The sequence below is a fragment of the Clupea harengus genome, chromosome 11 (genome assembly GCF_900700415.2).
Source record: "Clupea harengus chromosome 11, Ch_v2.0.2, whole genome shotgun sequence".
Classification (NCBI taxonomy): domain Eukaryota; kingdom Metazoa; phylum Chordata; class Actinopteri; order Clupeiformes; family Clupeidae; genus Clupea; species Clupea harengus.
The window spans coordinates 27,954,198-27,979,839 of record NC_045162.1 but is presented as its reverse complement, the minus strand read 5'-3'; the positions used below and the strand labels follow the sequence as shown (position 1 = coordinate 27,979,839).

Genomic DNA, 25,642 nt, shown 5'->3' with positions numbered 1-25,642 from the left:
GCTCTAGCAGGGGGTGTGTGACAAGACGTTTATATATTACTAACTACAACTGCTTAAGGTGTTATCACACAGGCCATTTATCATTCCACATGCTGATTGGGAAATCTTGGCACTCGCGTAATCAGAGAACGAATTGCAAAGAGCAGCCTGATTTGCAAAAATAACACAGCGTGAGATTAGAATGCCTCCAACTCCCACAGCAGAATATAATTATAGTTGATGAATGCTTCCACACCAGGAGATAATTGTACATTTTCATACAGCGAAGAGCTGTGGTAAGAATCCTCCACTAGATGTCACTCTTGTCTCATAAGGTAGATAATTCAAATAATTGAGCAGGTTTAATTTCCACAAACAAAGCCAAGCTGTATTTCAAATAACTTTATTTTAAAACATTAAAATCATTATTTAAATTAGATTTTAAAAATCTCAAAGTTCAAGCTTACAGTAGACTACAGCACAGTAAAAACATTCAATGTTTACAAACATGTGTGTAACATACCAAACATATTTTACACACAAAATGATATACTCCTGAACTGGTTTTACACAAGGCTTTTAGTAATAAAAAACACCTTCTGGAGCATATGAGATGAGAGTCAGAATGAATATATACCACTGCAAAAGCTAGTCTGCATGATAAAGACTGTCAGGAAATGGCAGAGTGGACCCTAAAGTCCTGTGGTTTATGGTCGCTCTGCATGATGAAGGACATAGTAATCATGGACGTACATGAGGACGGCAATGGGCTGGCCGATGATGAGTGACATCCAGACTGCTGCGTTCCCATAGTTACCTCTCAGATACCGACTCACAAAAAAGGCCAGTGGAAGCTGAAACAAATGGAAGTCTGTGAACACACTGACAGAGACAGACACACACATCTCAAATGGACCTCTGTGAACACACTGACAGACACACACATCTCAAATGGACCTCTGTGAACACACTGACTGACACACACATCTCAAATGGACCTCTGTGAACACACTGAAAGAGACAGCAATGAAGAGACAGACACACACATCTCAAATGGACCTCTGTGAACACACTGAAAGTGACTGACACACACATCTCAAATGGAACTCTGTGAACACACTGAAAGTGACAGACACACACATCTCAAATGGACCTCTGTGAACACACTGACAGACACACACATCTTAAATGGACCTCTGTGAACACACTGACTGACAGCAATGAAAGAGACAGACACACACATCTCAAATGGAACTCTGTGAACACACTGACAGACACACACATCTCAAATGGACCTCTGTGAACACACTGAAAATAACAGACACACACATCTCAAATGGAACTCTGTGAACACACTGACAGACAGCAATGAAAAAGACAGACACACACATCTCAAATGGAACTCTGTGAACACACTGACAGACAGCAATGAAAGAGACAGACACACACATCTCAAATGGAACTCTGTGAACACACTGACAGACACACACATCTCAAATGGAACTCTTTGAACACACTGACAGACACACACATCTCAAATGGACCTCTGTGAACACACTGAAAGTGACAGACACACACATCTCAAATGGAACTCTGTGAACACACTGACAGACACACACATCTCAAATGGACCTCTGTGAACACACTGAAAGTGACAGACACACACATCTCAAATGGACCTCTGTGAACACACTGAAAGAGACAGACACACACATCTCAAATGGACCTCTGTGAACACACTGAAAGTGACAGACACACACATCTCAAATGGACCTCTGTGAACACACTGAAAGTGACAGACACACACATCTCAAATGGAACTCTGTGAACACACTGACAGACACACACATCTCAAATGGAACTCTGTGAACACACTGAAAGTGACAGACACACACATCTCAAATGGAAGTCTGTGAACACACTGACAGACAGCAAATGAAAGAGACAGACACACACATCTCAGGTCACTGCACAACATCGACTACGGCCGCTCACCTGCGCCATCATGCCCATGAACGCCCACAGTCTGAACATCCTCAGAGGCACACTCACCAGGTACTGGGAAGCAAAGGCACAAAAACAGACGACACTCAAGGCCACGATACACACTAACAGCAGAGAGGGCAACTGGATAGCTGGAGGACAGACAGTAGGGGGTGAGGTGGGGTTAGTATGTACTCCGTTCCATATGTACTCTCTCTCTATACAGGTGGGGTTAGTATGTACTCTCTCTCTATACAGGTGAGGTTAGTATGTACTCTGTTCCATATGTACTCTTTCTCTATACAGGTGGGGTTAGTATGTACTCTCTCTTTACAGGTGGGGTTAGTATGTACTCCGTTCCATATTTGAAATTTTATTGTTTGGAGGATAACCCCTTGAGATGCAGCATCTCGTTTTCGAGGGGGTCCTCAAGACACAAGACAAAGACAAATACATGCACACACACACACACACACACACACACACACATGAACACACACACACACCTCAAGACACAAGACAAAGACAAATACATGCACATTCAAACTCGCTCAAGTTCCCCCTCTCCCAGGCCTCACCCACCCCACCGACTCCCTATTGAGTACATATCGCATTATTGAGAGGCATATATACACATATACATACATACACATATACATACATATATACATATACATGCACACATATATACACATACCTTCACCCATACACACGTACAGTATGTACTCTTTCTATACAGGTGGGGTTAGTATGTATACTGTTCCATATGTACTCTCTCTCTATACAGGTGGGGTTAGTATGTACTCTGTTCCATATCTACTCTCTCTATACAGGTGGGGTTAGTATGTACTCTCTCTATACAGGTGGGGTTAGTATGTACTCTGTTCCATATGTCCTCTCTCTATATGGAATGATTAGTCATCAGACACTAGAAAATGAAAATGAAAATGATACTGGTAAGTATCTCAGTGTCCTCTAAGTCATTAACTGAAGACTACTGAGACTACCTCTGTTTTAACGGTGTTCATCTGTTTCACTGCACTACAGTCCTAGACACTGGGAGAGTTGTGGATTGTGGCTGTGTGTGTTCTCATGTGTGTTTATGAATGTGGAACCCACGTGACCAGGTGTGAGCTGAATTTCAAAGGAATTTCAGTTTTTGCTCTCAAGAGACACTGCCTGGCCTCGCAATGTCCTCTGAAGGTGAGCTACCGGAAAAAAAAAAAAACGGGTTGTCCAAGGGGCCGATATCTCACTCGCAACTTGCCGCCTGGACGGAGCTTCCTCTTGGAACCTGCTCTTATCTCGGCAGGCAGGAGCCCTGATACTGTTCCTGCTTCTGCTACGCTCATCCTTGCCATCCTTCAGTGCTGACCTTCACCATAGATGAAGCGTGCTGGAGTTGAGCCAAGTGCTATACAGACACTTAAGCTTGCGAGCACTGATACAGTATATATATTCCCCAGCACAGAAACAGGCCACTGGTGCTGGGGGGGGGGGGGGCTGAACTGCTGTCCCTTACTGCTCAGGCTGGGGGTCACCCTACAGGGTAGGCAGCCTTCCTGGTCATTCCCTCAAGCTAGAGCTGGCGTTTAGAATAAGAAGAATTCCTTTCCGCAAGCATAGAAGAGCACAACTAGCAGAGTCAAGTGTACATTGTTGTAATGGATGGTATAGCTCCCTGAGACCGTGACAAGGGCAATTAGCTACGGAGCAGCTGCCACACCATTCTATTAGGTGATTGCTGAGGTATTAAAGGGTTATGGCTGGGTCACTCATATATTTCAACACCTCACCTCATGAAAGAAGGCAGAGAGGAAGAATACTGCAGACTGGCTGGCCCATTTACTGGCCCCTCTCCTCAGCAGAGGTTTATAGAAGTGCCTGAGGAGAAAGAAGTTAGAGAAGAGACTCACACAGACCGCAATCCCACTGCGGTGTACATTCAAGAAAACCATTCGAATATTTGCGTGCAGGGTTGACCCAAACAAGGATTTTTAAATCATACAAGTAAAATGGGATTAGGCCATTATTGTAACTTCAGCAGTGCCCGTCCCATTTCAACTCAAAGAGCTTTCACAATATACTCTATTACAGCCTCTGTGAAAGCCTCTTACAATTGAGAAGGATAATATTATTTCTGTTTTATTCACACATGTTCATGGTCAAACTCACCGAAGACACCATTTGTGGACAGGAATATTCCAATTCTGCCAGAAATATGTTACCGTCTCAGAGTTCCTGTAAACGTAAATGTAAGGTCCTGAATCATTGAAAGATGGACAAAACGGTGGACACCAGAGCAGACAACTTAAACAGCAGGCTGAAATGTCAAGGAACTCTAAACTATTTGAGTTAAATGACTGGAAACATTCGACCACTGTCACTTCATAAGTAGGACCACCTACCACCAGTCTCTGTAGAATTCTCTGTCACCAAACTTCAGCAACTCTGCCATGAAGTTCATAGAGGAATGGAAAAACCAGTAGAAAAAGATCAGCCAGATCAAGTGGTTGGGAATCTGGTGGGAAAGGATAAGAGTTTTAAAGCCTTTAAGACCTTTCAAATATTTGTGATATTATCTAGATATATTTACTGGACGCGATGCAAACAGGGACAGAATTAACCATTAATACGACATTTATAGAATAATTCATTTCATCCATAGGGACTTTTTCTTTGGAACCAAAAAGTGTTAAAATGCTTAAAATAACAAACTTCCAGACGACTTGCACACTATTGTCGTTGATATTGAACTGCCTTTGGTCACCCTAGGGTATCACACTGTGTGTATTCAGGCCTGGGTCTGATCAGTGCTTCGTGGCAAAGAGTTGAAAATAAACCTCTGAAATGAGGGGTACTGGATGAAAGTAGAATGAACCAAATTGGCTCTTCTCTCATCCAAAAACACACACTCAGCATCTATGGTTTACTTCGTGGCTTGTTACGCTCCAAAGATCATAAGCCTACCTCTCTGCATAGAATTAACAGAATAATATTGCTCATCATTTTAGGTGAAGTCTCTGCATAGAATTAACGGAATAATATTGCTCATCATTTTAAGTGAACTTTCCATTTCAAATCTAAACATAAGACTTGGTGCAATAATAATAATAATAATAATAATAATAGAGTGAAAAGATTTCTGAAACATATCGAACAAGCTTCATCCTATTCTGAAACTTCTGTCTGTTAACTCAGAACCAAACCATCAATATTAGTCAGAAGATTCTACTTCAACATTAACATGAACTTAATGGGGGAATATCGATAGAGTGGGACACATGTGCCAGTACATAACATCTGTGGAACAGATACTTAAAATTACACCTTATTTTAATTAACATTACAGTAAATACCAGCCCACTTACCGCCAGTCTCAGGAGTCGTTCCACCATTCTAGAAAAGTCCATTTCCTACCAAATCAGTGAGGTAAAGTTCAGTACAGCTGTGAAACATGTGTAGTACTTTTCTTATGTGTAGTACTTATTTGTGATTTTATGTTATGTGTAGTACTTATTGTGTTTCTATGTTTTTATGTTTTATGTTTACTGTATGCACCTTCACACCAGAAAAAATTCCAAGTAGGTGTAAACCTACTTGGCAATAAATCCCATTCTGATTCTGATTCTGATTCTGAAACAGACATCTTTCCTTCAACCGATAAATAACAGAACTCTTTCAAGCACACTACCTGCAGTGGTTTCATTGAACTTTGGATAACTGGGACCATCCACTGGAAAACAGATTATTAAAGAGATTATTACTTAATTACATCATTTACAAATTTACAATGTGCATTTACACTGGTCTCAAGAACAGAATTGTTGAAACATACCTGTTGTATCAAGCCAACCAACAGCTGTGCAAGTAGCAGCTATAATGGAAAATGGGAGAAGAAGAAGAAGAAGAAGAAGACTAAAATATTTTAGCCCTGGGTACCGCTGTATGTCATGAACATGAACTTCTGACCTTCATCTGTGAACGAGTCCAGGAGAGAAGACTCACCATCTCAAACATCCTCCGCAGCAGGAAGCCCATGCGTATCCGTGGACAACGAGGGAAGTTGAGCTCGTAGCAGAGTGTGGGGGCAAACACAAAATAATACAGGTCTGAAATGAGAAGAGGAACATCTGAGAGTCTGACTTAGTCATTGTGCTGATATGGTGTGAGTGTGTGTATGTGTGTGTGTCCGTCTGTGTGTGTGTGTGTGTATGTCTGTGTCTGTGTGTGTGTGTGTATGTGTGTGTGTTTGTGAGTATATGTGCGTGTGTGTGTGTATATGTGTGTGTCTGTGTGTGTGTGTGTGTATATGTGTGTGTGTATGTGTGTGTCCGTCTGTGTGTGTGTGTGTATGTGTATGTGTGTGTGTGTGTGTGTGTGAGAGTATGTGTTTGTCTGTGTGTGTGTATGTGTGTGTCCGTCTGTGTGTGTGTGTGTGTGTGTGTGTGTGTGTATGAGTATGTGTGCGTGTGTGTGTGTGTGTGTGTGTGTGAGTATGTGTCCGTGTGTGTGTGTGTGTGTGTGTGAGTATGTGTGCGTGTGTGTGTGTGTGTGTGTGTGGGGGGGGGGGTATCTGGCCCTGCTCACCTCGCAGAGAGAGATTGCCGGGATAAGAGACGTGAGTCTCGGTAGAGTCACTGGCTGTTGGTGTGGATGGACCTGTGGGGGGAGCAGATATATAATGAACTATTTCACTCAATATATCCACACGTAACCATACGGGCAACATGACTACAGCCGAGCCAGCCCCTTCACCCACTCCTCAGGGCAGTGTGGGCAGCACTGCTGCCGGTAGTTCCTCATTACAGCAGCAGGCGGCAGCGCAGGAAGGCCTTTAGGAAAACGGGGTCTGTCTTTCATAAAGCATGTGAATGTTTACAGTAAAAATAGCTCCGAGGAGATGTCCATCAAGGGCACTCAGCAACTAGGTCACAGTCACAGGTGTAACTTCACAGAGACTCTCAGAGATCCGCATGTGTTACAATGCAAACTATCATTGGAGCTTCAGCGGAGCAACACAGCACAGGCTTACAAACGGTTCTGTCAAGGGGTGAGCAGAACGGCCAGCTTCATTACATCTTAACAGATTCTCAGGCCATGGGGGGAATCGATAGTAAACAACGAGGGAGAGAGAGAGAGAGAGAGAGAGAGAGAGACAGAGAGACAGAGAGAGAGAGACAGAGAGACAGAGGGACAGAGAGACAGAGAGAGAGAGAGAGACAGAGAGAGAGAGAGAGAGAGGGATGACAGAGAGAGAGAGGGGGGAGAGAGAGAGAGAGAGAGACAGAGAGAGAGAGAGAGAGAGAGAGAGAGAGAGAGAGAGAGAGGGATGACAGTGTAGTCCAGGTAGCTGGCGATAGCCTTCAGTTCACCAGCACTGATGAGGAGAAAGTCGTCGAGGTGTGGAGCATTACTCACACGAGAGAGATCTGGACAAACTGCGTGCTTTGGTCTGCCTCCTCTCCCGACACCACTTGTTCACATCTTTGTAGGAGTATAGTTTCAGGAGGAGGATGGTGTACACTCCCAGGGTGAAGGCTCCACCCACTACACACAAGACACAACAAAGGTTCAGAGTACTGACCACAATATTTATGTACTGATCACAATAATGACAATATATTTATGTACTGATCACAGTATTTATGTACTGTTCACAATAATGACAATATATTTATGTACTGATCACAATAATGACAATATATTTATGTACTGATCACAGTATTTATGTACGTTTCACAATAATGACAATATATTTATGTACTGATCACAATAATGACAATATATTTATGTCTCATGTCAATAGATGCAACTGTAACTAGTTTGTTTTCCTGTAGTCAGAAAAGGCAACAACTATGCTCAGAACAAACATTCACTTGGCTTCCCAAGTTACCTAGTCCAGAAAAACTGCTAGTGCTATGACAGGTCACAACTTAGACTTCAATCAAACAGTTGGATGTCATGTAGCTATCTTTCCACCTTGCTTAAGTGAAATTTAGCACTACTGTGCTGCACAGAGCACCGGGCCAAAGCCACACCATCTCTCCATCTCACCCCTCCATCACGTGTCTGGGTCTGGCATGACAGCCACTCTAACTGATGGACCACCACTGCTTTATCAATAGCTGCCATATGCTGGGTGGAAATGGCCCATGCTTGCGCCCTGGAGGATGGCACGGCTACAGCCGGAGTGGGAGAGAGAGAGACGCTGGCGGGCGCCGGTGCCAGGCCGTGCCGGCGTTGGTGGCAGTGCTCCCCTGACCTTGCTGTGTGCGCGGGGGGACTCTGCGTGAGCTACACGCGGCAGATGGTCTGTCTCCGTCCCCTCCCGCCGCGCCGACAGATGAGGAGGAACAGGCGCGCCGAGAGAAAGGTAAAGCGGGGGGGGGGAGAGGATGTAAAGGAGGCTCCACCGCGGGGACGGGGACGGTGACGGTGGCCCGCTTCTCTTTTCCTTCCTTTAGGATATGTGGGCTGAGCTCATGGTGTGAGCGAGCGTGTATGCGTGCGTGTGTGTGTGTGTGTGTGTGTGTGTGTGTGTGTGTGTGTGTAAATACGGTATGCGTGTGTGTGTGTGTGTGTGTGTGTGTGTGTGCATGTATTCGTGCGTGTGTGTGTGTAAATACGGTATGCGTCTGTGCGTGGGAGTAAAACACGTGCGGCCACGAGGCCCCGTCAGTGGCAGTGCGCTAGGCTAGGCTAGGCTAGTGGAGCTCAACAGCAGGTGTGGCTGAGAGGAGGCGAGCTGAAACAAAGGGAAAGCGACACCCAGGGCTTTGAGCGGGGCTGCTGAGACAGCACTCGGTGCCCACCTGACAAAGCTTCAGAGCGGGCTGGAAACAAGCACAAAGCCAGCTGCTCGTGCTCATGCTCCTATAGGCTACCACATGGACATCAAAAGCCTTTAACAGTCCCTCCAGCTTTTTGCCATTCTGCGATTTTGTGAATTCGATGCAAAATCAGCAATTTGCCACCTTTTTTTCGTGACGCTGCTTATATTCTTATTTACTGCATAAGTTGTGCATAAAATTGCACCTTATTTCCACTTCTTCTGGCCTCCTGATGGTGGTATAAGATTATGCAGTCTGTCTCCACCCCTGCCACTGCTTCATATCCCACTTGTTTTGGTCACTTGGTGTCAGGTGTGTGGATTGATGACAGCGGTGAAGCGGTGTTAACTCATTAAAAGTTAAATGAACTACTTACACATTGTTATTCTGCCTTATATTCAGTTGGCCAATTGTTCAAACACAACATTAAACTTAAGGCATGCTGCGTCCAACTGTCTGGGGACGGCATTTCAAAATAAAAGGCGGTTCCTAAATTCAAAGGTGCAAACCAAGGCACAGCGTTTTATTTCAACTGAATTTCAGTAACATTCTAGAATGGATGAAATCACCATATGAGGAAGAGAAAGTTGTCAGAAATGTGTGCAATCGGACGACATCTAAGATGAGGCTTCTTATGTCTCCATTGCATGGAATGAAGACATAAGAACACACAAAAACTACAAATATTAAAATACTATTACAAAGAAATATTAAAATACTATTACAAAAAGAAATATAAAAAAAACTAAAATACTCATGATTTTATTTCTCATTAATCTGATTTTTAGTAGCCTGTATGTAGAGTTTCATTTGACTTTAATAAGAAACACATTTTTTTTAAACTTTTTTGTCATTTTATGTCACCAAAAAAATCACAAAAATAAATATTTAAAAAAAATTATATTTTAAAAAAATTGCAAAATCCTGTAGGGACTGCTTTAACACAAATGCCCTTAAGAAATGACAAGTTGGAGTACTTCGCATATAATCAGTGTACTGTGCATCTGAGGCCACAGTGTGGGTCTACTGGGGACAGTTGCCCTAGGATGGCTCTACTGGGGACCGTTGCCCTAGGATGGGTCTACTGGGGACACATGCCCAAGGCGCACTTTCAGGGGAGCGAAGCTGTCATGGCCGCCAGGCTGGAGGTGCTCAGACATGTGGATGTCAGAGAGACTGACAGGTGACAGCAGCATCCTGATGTGGCCCACGACCTTTCATGATGCAAACGGTGTCCTTGCCCTGTTGCTGTTGCTGCTGCTGCTGCTGCTGACCGCACACAATATCACTTCCTGCTTGACTGTCTGTGCTGCTCTAGTTTCTCCCTCTGCTCCTGTCACTTATTGGCATCTATGTTTGAATTGTGTAGACTGCCCACAGGATGCTTTTGGACCTGTGTGTAGTTCTTCTTCATGTTCACAACAGCCAATACCGACACACAGTAATAATGGTGGGTTGTTTGGAATCCACATATTTGGGGGGAAATGTCAGCTGTTTACCTGTGGCTATTTAAATAGACATGTCACTTGTTCAAGAATCATACTCTCTACATGTTCAATTACAGATGCTACTTTTAAGTGGATTAATATGGAGTGCTTCTTTAGACATAGTACGTAAATATACAACAACAACCTGACTTTTGTGATACTGTACCAGAAGTTACAGTGGATACAACACAAGTCAACAGAAACAGAACATATGTTTTTCCGTATCATTATTTCTGTTTAAAAAGGGTCACGACATTTGTTGCAGGAATGGAGACTGATCACCTTAAGAGGTGTCCAGCTATGTGCTGTTGAAATAGAAAACAGGAAGCCATGGGGATAATTACTGTTAGCGGTAGCGCCCAGGCTCTGTGGGATGGGAGGAAGGGCTCACCTGGAGTAATGGAGGGCAAGCACAGAACCGTTGCCATGGGAAAACACAGGATGATTGACAGGTTGAGGAAATGAATAAACATCCCAAACTGCTCGCTGATGGAGCCCTGGGGGGAGAACAGATGACACCAGCTCATTTCCAGCGACTCCCAGTAAATGATGAGGGCTATTCGCTTTCTTATTATGTCTGAAACTACACACCGCAGTACACAGAGTGGAGGGCAGGGATGGAGAACCACAGTAACATTCACTACTTTCTGTGCCCCGTTTTGGCAATGGAAACAACACAGATTTTTTTTTTTTGACTGTCGTGCTGAGGTCAGTTACCCACACTCACCTTTGCCAGCTGTCGTTCCACATACAGGGCCATGATGACAAACACATGGCTGACTGTGGGGGGATAGTGGGGGGGAGGGGAGGGGAGGGGGGGGGAGATATTTTCAGTTTATGAGAACAGTTGCATGACCATTGAGGTCAACATATTTGTTAAGGTAGATTTTACAATTGCACTACAGTGTGTATAATGCAGGTGGCTACATTTAAAAAAAAAAAAAAAATAAATAATGAAATAAACAAAACTATAAACAGGCTGGCTACAATATATCCGTAATATGTTGAAACCGTTTCAAATTAGGTGTAAGAAGAGGGGCAAGCTGCTCAATTAAGTGAGACAGCTTTTCGCAGGGCAGAGGAGCATGAAAGGGTCAGCCCACTGACACACACACACACACACACACACACACACACACACACACACACACAAACACACACACACACAGACATGAAAGGGTCAGCCCACTGACACACACACACACACACACACACACACACACACACACACACACACACACACACACACACACACACAGTTATCCAGGGCAGAGGAGCATGAAAGGGTCAGCCCACTGACCGCACTCTGAACCCTGGGCGAGGGCAGGAGGCCAGACGGAACACACAGTCTATGTACACTGAACACACACACATTGGCATGACGCACACTTGACCACGCAACAGCACACACACACACACACACACACACACACACACACACACACACACACACACACACACACACACACACACACACACACAGAGAGACAAAGTCATCCACCCATGTGAAAACAAACAAGCATATTCACACTCAAACACATGCAACACCTGCTACCAGTGCAAAGTAGAAAGAAACAGAAAGAAAAAAAACTAATCACAGAATAAAAAAAAGCTCTATCTTACTTTTCTTATGGTTACTTCTTCAATACTGTGAATGCACAGTGTTCTATCAGATGGATGTGGATGTGTAAATGCACAGTGTTGTATCAGGTGGATGTGGATGTCTGAATGCTGTGGACATGAGATCATACGACTGTCTAGCTATCTTTTAATAGGGGCCGTCATAAATTTAAATATAGCATGATTTGCATTGCAGTTTTCAGTGCTCTTCTCCCCTCCCCTCCCCTCTCACACACAGACACACAGACACAGACACAGACACAGACACACACACACACACACACACACACACACACACACACACACACAGAGGGTGTTCTCTCTGGTGTTGACTGTTCGGCTGAAAGTAGGGCAGGTGGGTGTTCCTAAGGACAGAGATGCAACACTATAAAGCTAATGCACTGGTGTCCTACTGCAGGGCCGCCCTTCAACGTGCTCTGTGTCTGTGTCTGTGTCTGTGGTCAGCATTGGTGTGCTTGCAGAACTTTCAAACTGCTATAACTTTAACACAATACTGAGACTATATCTAAACTCATGGTGTCTTCATACCAGGGAGGAGATGCTGTAACACTACAACCTGAAGGAGCTTCAACTTGCGGTCTGACCTACCACCCTCTGTCTCAGTCTGCGCCACTGAAATATCACAGACGAAAGAAGCCAGAGTTTACATACCAAGGGCCAGGCATGCTGCAGGCCAACTATTCGGGTCCTTCAGGAACAGGGACACAATTTGGATGGGGTCCACCAAGATTCCATACCTTTAAAAGCAGGGAGACGAAACAGCTCAGACACACTGTTTACAATAACAGCAACCTTGTTCACATGGGATCGTTTGCCTTCCTGCGAGCGAGCGCTTGCCACCGGCCCGTCTGGCCACCGTCACACCACTGATGAGCTGCTCTAGAAGCTGGCATCTGGACGGCAGCCCCACGCCTGCCACACTGTGCGTGTGTGTGTGCGTGACAACATGACAGCATATGGTGTTCCCAGCATGGGGCTGATGGTCCACGCTACTCAGTTAAAGCTGCTGTGTGCTACGTTCTCTGCTGTCTCCAAACAAACGTGCTGTACGTGATATGTGAATGAGCCTGCAGGCTGTTTCTTTGATACTAGAGAGAGATTTTGGTGTTGATATTTAACTGTCAAAAAATGGCTCTGTATCGTCTGTCCTCACAGAAAATCTTGCAAGTGTTTAACCTGCTATATATGTTCTTTTTCCATCAAAACAGGCCAGTATACTTCACTCTCATGACAGCCATGAAGTTCTACTGTGTGTCTCTAAGTGCAGTCATCAGAGTGGCAGTGTCTCACTACAGCACTAGTTTTTTTCTCTTTTCCGAGCACTAATCTTGCAACCGACGAGCGTTGCCTTGAGGAGTCTTTTAAAGTGCGCTAGTCCTCTGTGGAGGCTGGAGGCATCTTATGAAGTTTACGTAACACTTACTTCAGGAGGTTCTCCAGGAAGAGGCGTGCATTGCTCAATACCTACCATGCAAACAAAGAGCAGAGAAAGATTCTGTCAGGTGAGGTTAAGCACAATACAGACACCATCTAAAAGCAGAACACCCTTAAATCGTATCTATCAATCAATCAATCAATTTGTTTATTTGATCAAGAGGGACAGTGTACATTCATGAACATTAAAATGTAAATGCACCCAATTATAGCCAAAAGACTAGATTTGGCAGTAGACCAGGTGGGTAAGCAGTAGTTAATGTGAGATAAAATCAGCGAGAACATGTACATTTTAGCAGCCTCGGTGGACATGTGATTTCTAAGATGCCCAAAGTTGGCCAAGGTGAATTTTAAATTTTTGCATATTTTTTTAACATGTTTTTAAAAAGTAAGTTGATTATCAATCAAGATACCAAGATATTTGTATTCCTTCACAATCTTGATTCTTTGATTATAAATCTATGCCTGCACAGACTGTATTAATGATCCAGTCTACTTAAGTGCAATTTATATCTGATCTGATCTGATCTTTATAACTGATTGTTTGGAGGGGTCGTCGTGTCACAACCATTCGAAAGAAAGAAACAGAATTTCAAGGGGCAACCCATCTCTCATGAGAAACAGAAATAAATAAGTAGCCCACGAGGAGGTAACTTTAGCTGACATCAAATCTTTTTGAAGTGACACAAAGTTGCAAATCTGGCTTTTTTTTCCAAAGGCCTCTTGGCTCTTGGCAAGAAAAAAAAAACATAAAAGAGGCATTTTTTCCAGAATTACTTTTTTAATTGCTTAATTCTGCAGTAAATCTATTGGAGACCCACACTACTCACAAACCTAATTTCCCGAGGAACTAAGGGACTTCACTGTGCTCGCTGTCAAACTCCTGAGTTTACAACAAATGAGAAAATTCTAAGTGAGATCATACAATGTCTAGTGAACCTCTCTAATTAGTTATATCTTAACATTTCACACATATTAAATTCCACAGAGTTCAAACAATGCTTCCATTAGCTATGCAGCTTACAACCAAATAGCTTATTGTGCTCTTGAAAAGGTCTCTCAGACAATGCACGTGAACTGGGTGCAAGTCTGCAATAGTTTCCAGGACTGCTCCCACTCTGTCTCAGGGTTGGGTCCTTTCTGGATTGGGCTCATCTCATTATAGTGCTTTTGGAAGACGCAGCCTCTCCAGGAGGAGATATGCTCAAGTTTACAGGGTGTGAAAAAAACTATTGGGATGACAAAAATGATCTGGTCTCAAAAGCCTGGATTAGCACCATCTTGGAGTTGAAAGTGTATTCTCCCCAGCTTTGAAGGAGACGGCGGAGCTGGCAGAGCTCCAGCCAGCGCTGGTATTCAAACCCGAGAGCTGTTGCTGAGTGTTTTTCTATTTAGATCCTAATACCCTCCCTTTCCACGGCCCCCATAGGACATAAAATAATTACTCTTCTTAATTTCAGTGCTCAGCTGAAGGGAATGGCATTGCATTTTATTAAAGCAGTAAAATCTCTAAACATTCAAGAGCTGCAGATAGTGCTGTTGTGGAGCCATTCTGAAGAGAGAGTGATTCCAGCGCTTTGTTTAGTGAAGCAGAGAGAACGGGATGTCCTGCTGCTTTCTCTAAAACCAAAGAAATAAATCAAAGCCAAAAGCCAAGGAGGGATTTTGAAAGTCACTGTGATTAGGATGTTGTGTTCTAATGGCCCACTTTCCTGAGGAAAGACAGCCTATACTAGAGCTCCTCCAATATGGCCCTTTTGGAAATGGCTCTTCTTGTATTCATTTCAAGAAAGGGTCTACATAGAACCCTCTAATAACGCTTTCTTTCTTGAAATCTGCTGGAACCATTTGGGTACTAGCTTGGCGATTCCAGACAGAAAAGTGTCCCTCATATTTTATACAATTCTTTATCATTCTTCAGAGAACCTTTATGCCATAGCCGGGCCCAAAGATTTACACGCCCCCTCCTTTCCAAGTACACCGACAGGCGTCGCTCGACGGGCCCAACCTTAGTTTAGCGTTAAATTTCCTCGGAGATGCTTATGTTCAAATACGCGCTGTTCCTATAAAGGCTGTAATCTAAAATGCTATATATACACTTGAAAAGGCAAACTTACGTATCTGTCATGGTTGTTATTATTTTTTGGGGAAAAGTAGCAATTTATAACAAAATCATATGCTTATCCTACATACACTATAGAAACTATCAAAAAACTATTCAATGAAATGAATAAGTTCTTATTTTCTATGGTATTTTTGTGATTAGCAATGATGATTGCTGGGTAATATGCATGTTGTTGTCCAATGTCAAGTCTCTATTTGATCATGTGACAATACAATACGCTATAGTTAAACCAATTCGGCTTTTTAACTAGCCCGGCGTCAACTAGTCGCGAGCCCACGGAGTCAGCAGGGATCGGCATCGCTGCTTCTGCCCTCAGTGGTGTGTCAGCGACCATGCAACAGGTAACTTACGGCTATTGTAATAGATATACATTTCAAAACAAGTTATAGCCTACATACATTATGGTAGGGCAGGGTTACTAGGCTACAAGTTGGGTAAATAGTGGTCGCTATTATTATTACTTTCTAACTATTTTTACGGTAAGAAATGTTCCTGCTGGGAGTCAAACAAGACTTAGTTCATTGTGTACACACCCATCGCTTCTGAAATAAGTAAGGTTGAATAATTAAACAGTATTTATATCGATAACAAACACCTTTGATTAGCGGTTTTTTTAGACGCGGTTGCGGAAGTAGGGAACGCTACTTTTTTTTTTTTTTTTGCGTTCACTAGGGGGGCCCGTCATAATATCTTGCACCTGGGCCCGTCGTTACTACGTTACGCCACTGTGAAGAACCCTTGGGGGTTACCTTCTTGTCACGTTCTGCACTTTTCACAGTCTGTTTGTCGTTTACTTTCTTGGTTAACCAAGTGTTTCCTTTTGTCACTTTTCCTTCCCCTTGTGCCACTTCCTGGTTTCTTTGTTCCCGATTACTGAATCATTAGTTTCACCTGTTTCATGTTCTCATTAAATATTGTGTGTATTTAAGCCCTTGGTTTTCTTCAGTTCTTTGTCAGTCATTCTTTGTGTTTCACCGCACATATCATGTTCTTACTGCAAATCCATGTTATAAGTTAAGACTTCACTTTGATGGAAAACTGTGTTAAATGTTGTGCACTTAGGTCCAGTTCTTTTATCATGCGTTTTTACAGAACGACTGACCAACTGGACCCAGCCAGCAAGTTCGTGGACCAACCAGACCTTTGTAAGCAAGGAACCAGCCTCTTTAAATTGACTTTAAAAATCCCTCCCTGTTGGTCTCCAGTCGGCTAGACCCCGGCCTGCTAGCCCTCTGCCTATCACAGCTCGTGTGTCGGCTAGCCTATGTCCTGCTAGTTCCCGGCCAGACCCAGTGCTGGAGTAGGATGTAGTGGGGCTCTCGTTCACTGTTGAGACTCAGGGCTTCAAAGTGTGTGGGGGGTATTTTCAAAATCTCCAAATCCACAGGACCTGGCTGTTAGAGGCTGTGCTTGACTGTCATGTTCTGCACTTTTTACTGTCTGTTCCTTGTTCTTGAACTTTTATTTTGTAGTATTCTTGCATCTTTGTTGACTTCCATGTGCTTCCATGGATGTTTCTCAGAGTCAAGGAAGGATCCTTGATGGCTGCTTTTTCAAGGATGCTACGGTATCGAATCCCTGAAGGACTGTTCCGATGTTTAGGATCCTTCAAATTCTATCAAGGGCAGAGTCAAGGATGCAGTTGGAGTACCCTCTGCGTTTTTAAAGCACTCACCATCCTATGTGCATGTATCAGAGCCTTTTTAAAAAGCAACGCGGTCGGAATTTCAGCGCGGTGGGACCTTTTCAATGACCCACACCTGCACACTCGCTAGACTGTTCCATTGTTCTTCGAATGATAGAAAGGAGTCTTCTCTAACCTCTGAAGGACCCGACTTGGAAGGACCCGTCTTACCAAAGACGCATCCTTGACTTTAAGTCACCCATTGAGTCACTGTTCACTTCACTCCCCTTGTCACTTCCTTCTTTGTTCCTGATTATTGAATCATTACTTTCACCTCTGGTTTTCTCTTGTGTATTTACAACCGCAGGTTTCTTCAGTTCTTTGTCAGTCATTGTTTGATATGGCATTTGTTTCAGGCATCCCGTTCTTGTTTGATATCCAAGTTGTAAGTAAAGACACATTTTTGATGGGAAAACTGTTATCCGTTTAGGTGCAGTCCTTTTAGCAAGTGACACCTTCTGATATCAGAGGCCGCAAAATATGATCCTATTAGCCCTAGAGCAAGCGAGTTTGCTTAATCAAATAATCAGCCTGTTTAGCTGTCTACAAAAAGGCTTCGGTACCAACAAGTATTTAAATTAAGTTGATAATTAAACAAAAAAGCTCAATTAACCTTTTATATGATATCACTTCGCATTGCAATGATTGCAAATAAAGCTGCTAGAATGGCCAAGCCAATCACCTGACTTGAATCCAATTGAAAATCTATGGAAAAAACTGAAGATCAGAGTTCATAGAAGAGGCCCACGGAACCTTCAAGATTTAAAAAGACTGTTTGTGTGGAAGAATGGGCCAAAATCACAACTGAGCAATCCGTACGACTAGCTTCTCCATACAGGAGGCGTCTTGAAGCTGTCATTACCAACAAAGGCTTTTGTACAAAGTATTAAATGAATATCAGTAAGAGTGTTCGATAACGTTTCTGAACGTATTTCTGAACGTATTTGTTATGGTTTCTTTGTACTGTATGTATGGATTACTTGTTGTTGTTACCAACATCTGGTCAATAGCACCTTTGGAAATATATTTGACATAAAAGAAAAGTCAGTATTGTGTTTTTTACATCATGGATGACATCTGTTTACTGCTGACTGGGCATTCAATCGAAGTCAGACAAACTGGACTACTTTTTCCCAGATGGTTGAGTCTTTGAAGGGGTTTAAACTTTTCAAACTAGCATTAATAAAAGAATATAAAGCCTGCCAGGATATGTGTTAACTTTCAGTTGCATTACATTGCATTCACCCACAGCGCAGGTGTGCTCCTGCTTCCTGGCTACTACAGAAACATGTCGGCTTGGGCATAATGCTCCACTCTTCCAATAAAGGGAACATGACATTTGTTCTTGTCAGAGAAGTACATGTCACCACGCATCTATCCAAAGTCCACACCTTTATCAGTGGAGTTTAAGACAACCCATCTGGGCGGAATAGGCTGTTTTAGCCACCAAACTCTGTCTTCCTCCATGTGTAAACTCCTGTATGTGTAAACCCCGTGTGTGTATGTATGTGTGTGTATGTATGTGTGTGTAAGCCCCTAGTGTGTAGGTATGTATGTGTGTGTAAGCCCCTAATGTGAGCTATGTATGTGTAAACCCCTAGAGTGAGCTATGTATGTGTAAGTATATGCATTGTACAGTTTTCATTCATCATCATTCTTGTGCCATATCCTGAAAAGACATTATGACCACATCAAATACAATATTAATACATTATGACCTCATCAAATACAATATTAATACATTATGACCTCATCAAATAATGAAGCTGCACTTCATTCCATAAGCATGTGGAGTACGACTGTAACAGACAGTGGGAACTGTCACAGGTCTCTCTAAATAGCCTGAAGCCTGAGGTGAGAGCTCAATAGTTCTAATAGTATAAGCTACGCGAGCCTCCATATCTGCCTGAAATGAATCAAATTCTTTTTTTTTCCATTTAGGCCATGAACATACATCTCTGTCGCTTATCATACAATACAAACAATAGTAGCTTAAAACGGGTTGTGGTCATTACATGCCCATTGTGAAAGTAGTACAGAATACCCCAAGGCAACGGCAGTACTATTACAAAACACACATCCACCACAATGCAACACAATCTCCCTACCGTGTTGCTCCGCTGTGCACCTCATTTCACCAGCTCTAGCACTCTCAATGTTCCTCAGTCAACATGCCTGAAAGAAGACCTATTCTGAGCTTCCCTCTGTATGCGGGCCCTACAGTCTAAGCTCTGGGTTTGCCTGGATGGACACCCCTGTACTGACTGCCGCTAGGCTGCGAATGAGAAGCGACTCACCCGGCGAGAAGAGTGCTGGGGACAAATACTGATGAGTGTGTTGAGAAGAGAGGGGGAGATACGATGGTCAGTGGCGTGTTGGTGCACGCATGGCTGCTCTCATTCTCTCTGCTCCGAGACTGGACGGGATTTTACCTCATTAAAAAAGAGATTTGAACAAGCATCTGATGGGAGACAACAGCAAAACAGCCACTGAACCTCCAACAGACACCTTTACTGTGTCCTTCAATGTCACTTTCTTTACAGATTCTCCTAGTAGGGGTGTGCCGTGGAGGGGTGAGGAAAGAGCCTCTGAACAGGACGTTGTAGGGGAATTCAGAGCACTGAGGGAGATCCTACTCTTCCATGTCCCCTGTGCACAAGGCCAGGACCAAGGCTCTTTGTACTAAGGCAATGCACATGTTAAGCCAGCATCAGTTTAGGCTCGGATAAATGCAGCCACTGTCCTCAGGCCCCAAACCTGATGCCTTGTGTATGAACACAAGAAAAAGAATAGATGTATAGATACTTAGATAGTACAGTATACCTTCACGCATGTGTAGGTTTATCAGTCTAGTTTAAGTTGTTCATGGATATTATTAATGAATGAATTAATTCATTCATTCATTCATTCATTCATTCATTCATTTAGCTCCAAGCGGTGATGAGGGGGCCAAGCAGTCCAACAGGACACAGTCACCATGGCAACTTAATGCCATCATGTCAAGGGCATGGTTGTAAGCTCTCCTACTAAATTTTATGACAATTTTCTTTCTTATGTGTTGGCTTCGCCACCGATTTTTGATTGGCCGTGACAGACCAATGCTTTTGGAAATCAAGAATCCAACATTTACCTGTACTGAGTCTTGGCTGAAGATCATCTTTGCCAAATGTCATGATCGAAACGCACGTTTGCTTATTGTGCGCCTCCCAGTGATAAAACGTCAGACTTTATTTTGCAGTGCGTCAAGGTAGGGTCTTGCGTTTATCTGCCTATTTGGGTGTCCCGATAAATCAAGGAATTACCAAATTATGGAAATATAATCTTGTTTGTTACACTGTAACATTGATACACTGTAACAAAGGATGTGTAAAACAGTGTCACTGATCATCTGTTTCTGAATAGTGTGATTTGTCTATGGAGTGCCATTTTTTTCTGCCGCTTATTGCTATCTAATCAGAAATCCTAGTCTAATGTGTGTAACGGCAGCCAGCAGGTACAGTGCTGTGCTGTGCAGTGAGTCAACCTCACACCCTGACACACTAACAGCGACAGACAGTAGCAGGCAGCCATGGGTTTTAGCCTCCCTGCTACAACGCCCCCCTTCCATGTCTGAGGTTGTGAGCTCGAGTCCTGGTGGGACTGTGCTTGTACGCAGGCTACATGATGTGCATACAGTCACTCACTGACAACTATGTTATTCACAACCTGTAGCACCTCTCCAACTCAAACTGGTCACAGTCTAGCCACATATCCTATCATAAAGCACACCCATATTGAAGAAATTTGAATCCTGATTTAATGGTATACTTTCATAACCACACACTAGAGATGTGTGCCAATCAGCGTGACACCTTACACTGGTGGAAAGCAGATACACTGGAGTGGGTAAGCTTGCGGGCAAGGAGCAGGTCTGAAGCCTGAAATGGATGTGTGAAAAAGATCGTAGTCCTCAATAGCACTCACCAGCATGACAACACACCAATTGAGAATGCCCCTGTAGTTACTGAATCCACTGGAGGAGCTGAGCAGGGACTCCTGCAACTTGTGACAACTGAGGACAAACAATGAGGAAAAAGACCAGTAGATATGACATACCGTGAGAAATGCAACGATTGAAAGCTATTTAATAAAATAGAAATTGGACATCTTGGACTAGGATCATGGCAGGCTAAATCGACCGCACTGTGTTCTGAAGTTGATATCTTGCATAACGTCTAATAACGACAGAGTAATCTGATTATGGACATCTATATACATGTTCTTTGTGTATTGTCAGTAGTAGGCTACAGAGTTGGTAAATGCATGAGTCACTATTGAAAAGGTAGGTGCGTCTCCCAGCTACCTACACTGACTTCACAGTCACACCGGATTGAGACACACCCCACACAGTTACAACCAATGACATTGACAGCTGCGAAGAAATCGTCGTTTGTCCTTCGATTTTAAACTAAAGTGATTGGCAATATGAGTTATTAAATGAAGGATCTAAGAGTTTCTTACCTCAGTTTATCGCCATGACTTTTCCGTTTGCTTTTTTCGTTTGGGTTTCCATTAGTTTGGGATTCCTGAGCCTTACGGTCCGATTTACCTTTACCGACACTTTTTGCATTTAATCCTTTAAATTCATTCAGGCTTTTCAAAGAGCCACGTCTTGTCATCGAGAAGGTTGCCCGTCTTTGACGAGTGATGGGACCAACTATTTCCCTGTCACCCATTGTCATAAAAGTTCATTTGGAATCGCCAAGCAGGCCTAAACAACGTTTAAGTAACTTTGTTGCAATGTAAAACACGTAGCTTCAACTGCAGGGTTTAACAGGAACACGAATAGGCTATGTCTAAGCTGCTGAGACTCTAGCATTCTCACTGTTGTCCGATAAATCATGCGAACTACAACACACTTTATGATCAAGTTCCGCTTTTCGAAAGTTGACGACAGTTGTCTGACCAATAGGAGTCACAGGAAGCTTTCCCTGTCGTGGCCTCTTTTGAACTCCCAATTTCATTGCGTAAAAAACACTGTCGTGGAACTTTACGCTGGTTCTTGGACTTCCTTGAAAACAACCTGTTGTTGCATGTTGCAATGTGGCATTCATTACCATAACCAAATGGCGCTGACAGTTTCTTTTAGTGAATGTTTGCAAGTTTTTCTTGCAGAAATATAAAATAAGCATTTGTAGAGCAATACGTTATGGAGGCTGGTATTCTCATGAATCTTTACTGGAATGAAATTGAAGATAGTAGCCTACGTCTAACTTGTGTGGGCTCTTGAGAGGGCTCCGATTTCAAGGTGGGGTCAGAGCTACGGCATGGTTGAGCAACACGCAGGAGGGCAGGAAATATTTGGTCTGGTGAAATCGTTCTTCCAGTAATAATCCTGAGCATGTCAGCCTCAGCCATCCATTAATTCCCCTTCTTTACAGACTTAGCCTGTCATAACCTTTTCATTGAATGTTGAGTGCATCCACATAAAAAAGTGTCCAGTGCTTGGGACATACAGAGTTTGAGGAATATGATTTTTGAATCCATAATTAATTCTCTTTTTTTTAGAGAGAATAGAGAAGAAAAGAAAATGGGTGAGCCAGAGCGGCAAGAATAGAAGTGAATGTGACCTCAGATGTTTTATGACTGTTTCTTCCTTCTCTCTCCCACCTCAATGGAGATACACTGGCTGTTGACTTGGCTGCCAGCCTGCGAATGAAATAAGGTCTGGAGGAGATTCATTCTATAGACCGCAATTGAAGGCTTTTTTTTTTAATACCTCTTGCCGTATGGGCCTTATTTTGTCAGGGTTGTCAGAGCAGGCAGACTTTCCTGATGAAGCTGGTGAGGAGAGAGAGGGTGGGTTGGAACTGGGGGGGTGGCTGTGCTGAAAGGTTGTCCTTGGTCTTTTAATGAAGTTGTGGGGCTGAAATTACTCAATCTGCAATGGAGGTGAGGGAGAGAAAGAAAGAGGGTCTTTTTATCACAGGGGTGCCACATTTACTCAGAATCATTAGTGACCAAAAGCTAGTTTATCTCAGTTGAGGTGCCAGCAGACGGATGGGTGTGTCAGGAGTGCCACCGGTGTCAGCACTTTTGCAGTTCCGTCAAGGACTCTGTTGCTCTTCCAGCAGACAGCTATGGCACAGGACTGCTTTGGATTGGCTCAACACAGGAATCACAACTCTACTGCCCCTCCTACGCTGTGTCCTCATCGCGTGATGAATACACCATTTCATTTCATTATTATTATGAATTTGTAGACGATCGATGTAATTGAAGAGAACTCTTACATGTTACTACTGCATTATAAAAAACACAAGGTGAGCACTTTGAAAATGTGGATGATCAAGGACTTCTATAATCCCTGCTTTACACTGTCCTAGAAATATCACCTGCTGACATGTATTACCTTCAGTGTCTGGATCTATAACATGGTATTCATTTGTTTCATCAATGTTTTGTCCAAACAATCTAACATTACAGGTGAGGCATACATTGTGCCAGTATCTGTACTCCGTGCTGACATAGAGCGCTCACCCTGTCATTCAGTTCATTCTTCATCTCTTATTCTTTGATCCTCAAATTCTTAGTTTGTCAGTTTGGACTTCTTCAGGGAGTGATAACCAGGCAAGCCATCCAGGATAGCGTCTAGAATAAACAGTGATCAGATTTGTGTTAGTGCTGTACCTGTGGCGCACGCTGTTGTGCAAAAGAGATCTCTGTAGCCTGTGTCTCAGGAAGACATCTCTCTGGGAAAGGCCTTTTCTACATTTAGATTTACATTTAGCAGACGCTTTTATCCAAAGCGACTTACAAGGATGTATACACATTTTACATTTACACTGATGGCACACTGCACATCAGGAGCAATTAGGGGTTCAGTGTCTTGCTCAAGGACGCTTTGACAGGGAATCGAACTAGCAACCTTCTGATTACTAAACGACTTCTCTACCCCCGTACCACTGTCGCCCCATCTAATGGGAGAGTTTCAGTTCTGTCCCCAGAGCGCAGACTAATGTGTTGTCTCTGAAAATGCAGGAGCCTCTCAAACAGTATCTAATGCAGCTCTGTGGGGGGGGGGATGTTATTTAGTCTGAGAATGTGTGTGTGTGTTCATATGTAGTGCCTCTGTTGAAGCATTTGGATATTGTTCTGTAGAAGTCTGACTTGATAATAGTGTGCTGTCTCATTGTTCTGCAAAATTACTTCCATTATTGCTTTCCTGAATAAAATGTCCCCCACAAAACTACAAGCTGTGTTACTTTTTGGGAAATTTGATAACATACATTATCCACATGCTAGATTTACAGTTTTGGGGGAAAAAAAATGATTCAAATTCAAATGGTGTGACTATCTGCAGTTGCCTAGTGTTATCTGCCTATGTGCTCTCTGTACAAGTTCTGGTACAGCCAGATACTCAGGAAGTTTGAAACGATTATGTAAACAGTTGTGATAAATGGGCTGTTTCAGTCTTTGTGGCATTCTGCTCCATTTTTAAGGAATTCAGTCAAATAGTTATCCCTCGCATTTTCACTAGCCTGCCACCATGTTTTTATTCAGTTCTGAGGAAGAGTTCATGATCAGTTTCCATTTAGTAAGGTGTCATATTTTACTACTCCCTTTGTCATAGGCATTTGCCTTTAATTCGTGCCTGTGAATTTCAGCTGAGTGCGTTCTTTGTTTCTGCACACTGTGTGGAAAGCATATTGTCCTCATGTCTTTTGTTAACTCATCCTTTGTATGGGGAAAAGTGAAGCCAGTAGGGCCTGTGTTTCAATCCATACACAACAAGGCAATGATAAGGACACACTGTGTGTCATGATCTTAACAATATGCCAGGGCTGCCTATTACCTGTTTGAGTCTGTGCTTGTCTGAACACAGACCTGGGGGTATGTGAGCCAGCATGTGCACCTACTCATATAATAGGCCATCAGAACCAAACTAATCCTAATCTCATGTTGCTCTTCTTTTAAATACTTGTTTTTTTTTCAATGTATTTCAACATATGTAAATAAATAAATAAAAATAGTGATTTGAGCTGGCATATCCTCAACATATGGAGTGCTTTTGTGTATACAGATAATTTTCCGTGCCTTTCCTTTTGGTTTTGGGGTTGGTATCCATAATGCATATGCCCTGCCAGTGACTGCATATTGTCTTACCGAGAGAGTGAGAGTTGTCTTACTGAAAGTGCCCCATTCAGCGGAAAAGGGAGCACATGCTGACTGGGATGCTGCAGAAACTGCAGGGAGGATAGGCCTGTGCACGCGTGCGCACGCATATACACACACACACACGCGCGCGCACACACGCACGCACACACACACACACACGCGCACACACACACGCACGCACACACACGCGCGCGCACACACACGCACACAAACACACACACGCACGCCCACACACACGCACGCACACACACACACGCGCACATACACACACACACTGCAGGAGTGTGATGAAGATGCATAGTTCAACCCAGGATGGAAC

General features: G+C 43.3%; 1 protein-coding gene across 1 annotated transcript; it reads right to left on the bottom strand.

Moving 5' to 3' along the window:
* Positions 1-366: 366 nt before the first annotated feature.
* On the bottom strand, positions 367-22,093 carry dgat1b (diacylglycerol O-acyltransferase 1b). Its single transcript, XM_031576698.2, has 17 exons — positions 21,667-22,093; positions 21,130-21,217; positions 13,347-13,387; positions 12,575-12,660; positions 11,010-11,062; positions 10,674-10,779; positions 7,384-7,512; positions 6,553-6,624; positions 5,971-6,074; positions 5,801-5,839; positions 5,657-5,698; positions 5,334-5,378; positions 4,371-4,483; positions 4,138-4,203; positions 3,759-3,846; positions 1,975-2,037; positions 367-833 (listed from the first exon to the last, which is right to left on the bottom strand). Exons 1-17 carry the CDS (start codon positions 21,885-21,887, stop codon positions 687-689), a joined length of 1,503 nt encoding a protein of 500 aa, XP_031432558.1. The 5' UTR covers positions 21,888-22,093; the 3' UTR covers positions 367-686.
* Between the last annotated feature and the right edge of the window lie 3,549 nt (positions 22,094-25,642).

What these genes read in the sequence shown, in the direction of transcription:
- dgat1b (XM_031576698.2), bottom strand. Translation starts at nt 21,887, where the DNA reads ATGACAATGGGTGACAGGGAAATAGTTGGTCCCATCACTCGTCAAAGA. An exon ending in TGGAACGACAGCTGGCAAAG is followed by an intron (nt 10,780 to 11,009) that starts GTGAGTGTGGGT and finishes TTCTCCCCCCAG; the next exon opens with GGCTCCATCAGCGAGCAGTT. An exon ending in GTTCAATGAAACCACTGCAG is followed by an intron (nt 5,379 to 5,656) that starts GTAGTGTGCTTG and finishes CTGATTTGGTAG; the next exon opens with GAAATGGACTTTTCTAGAAT.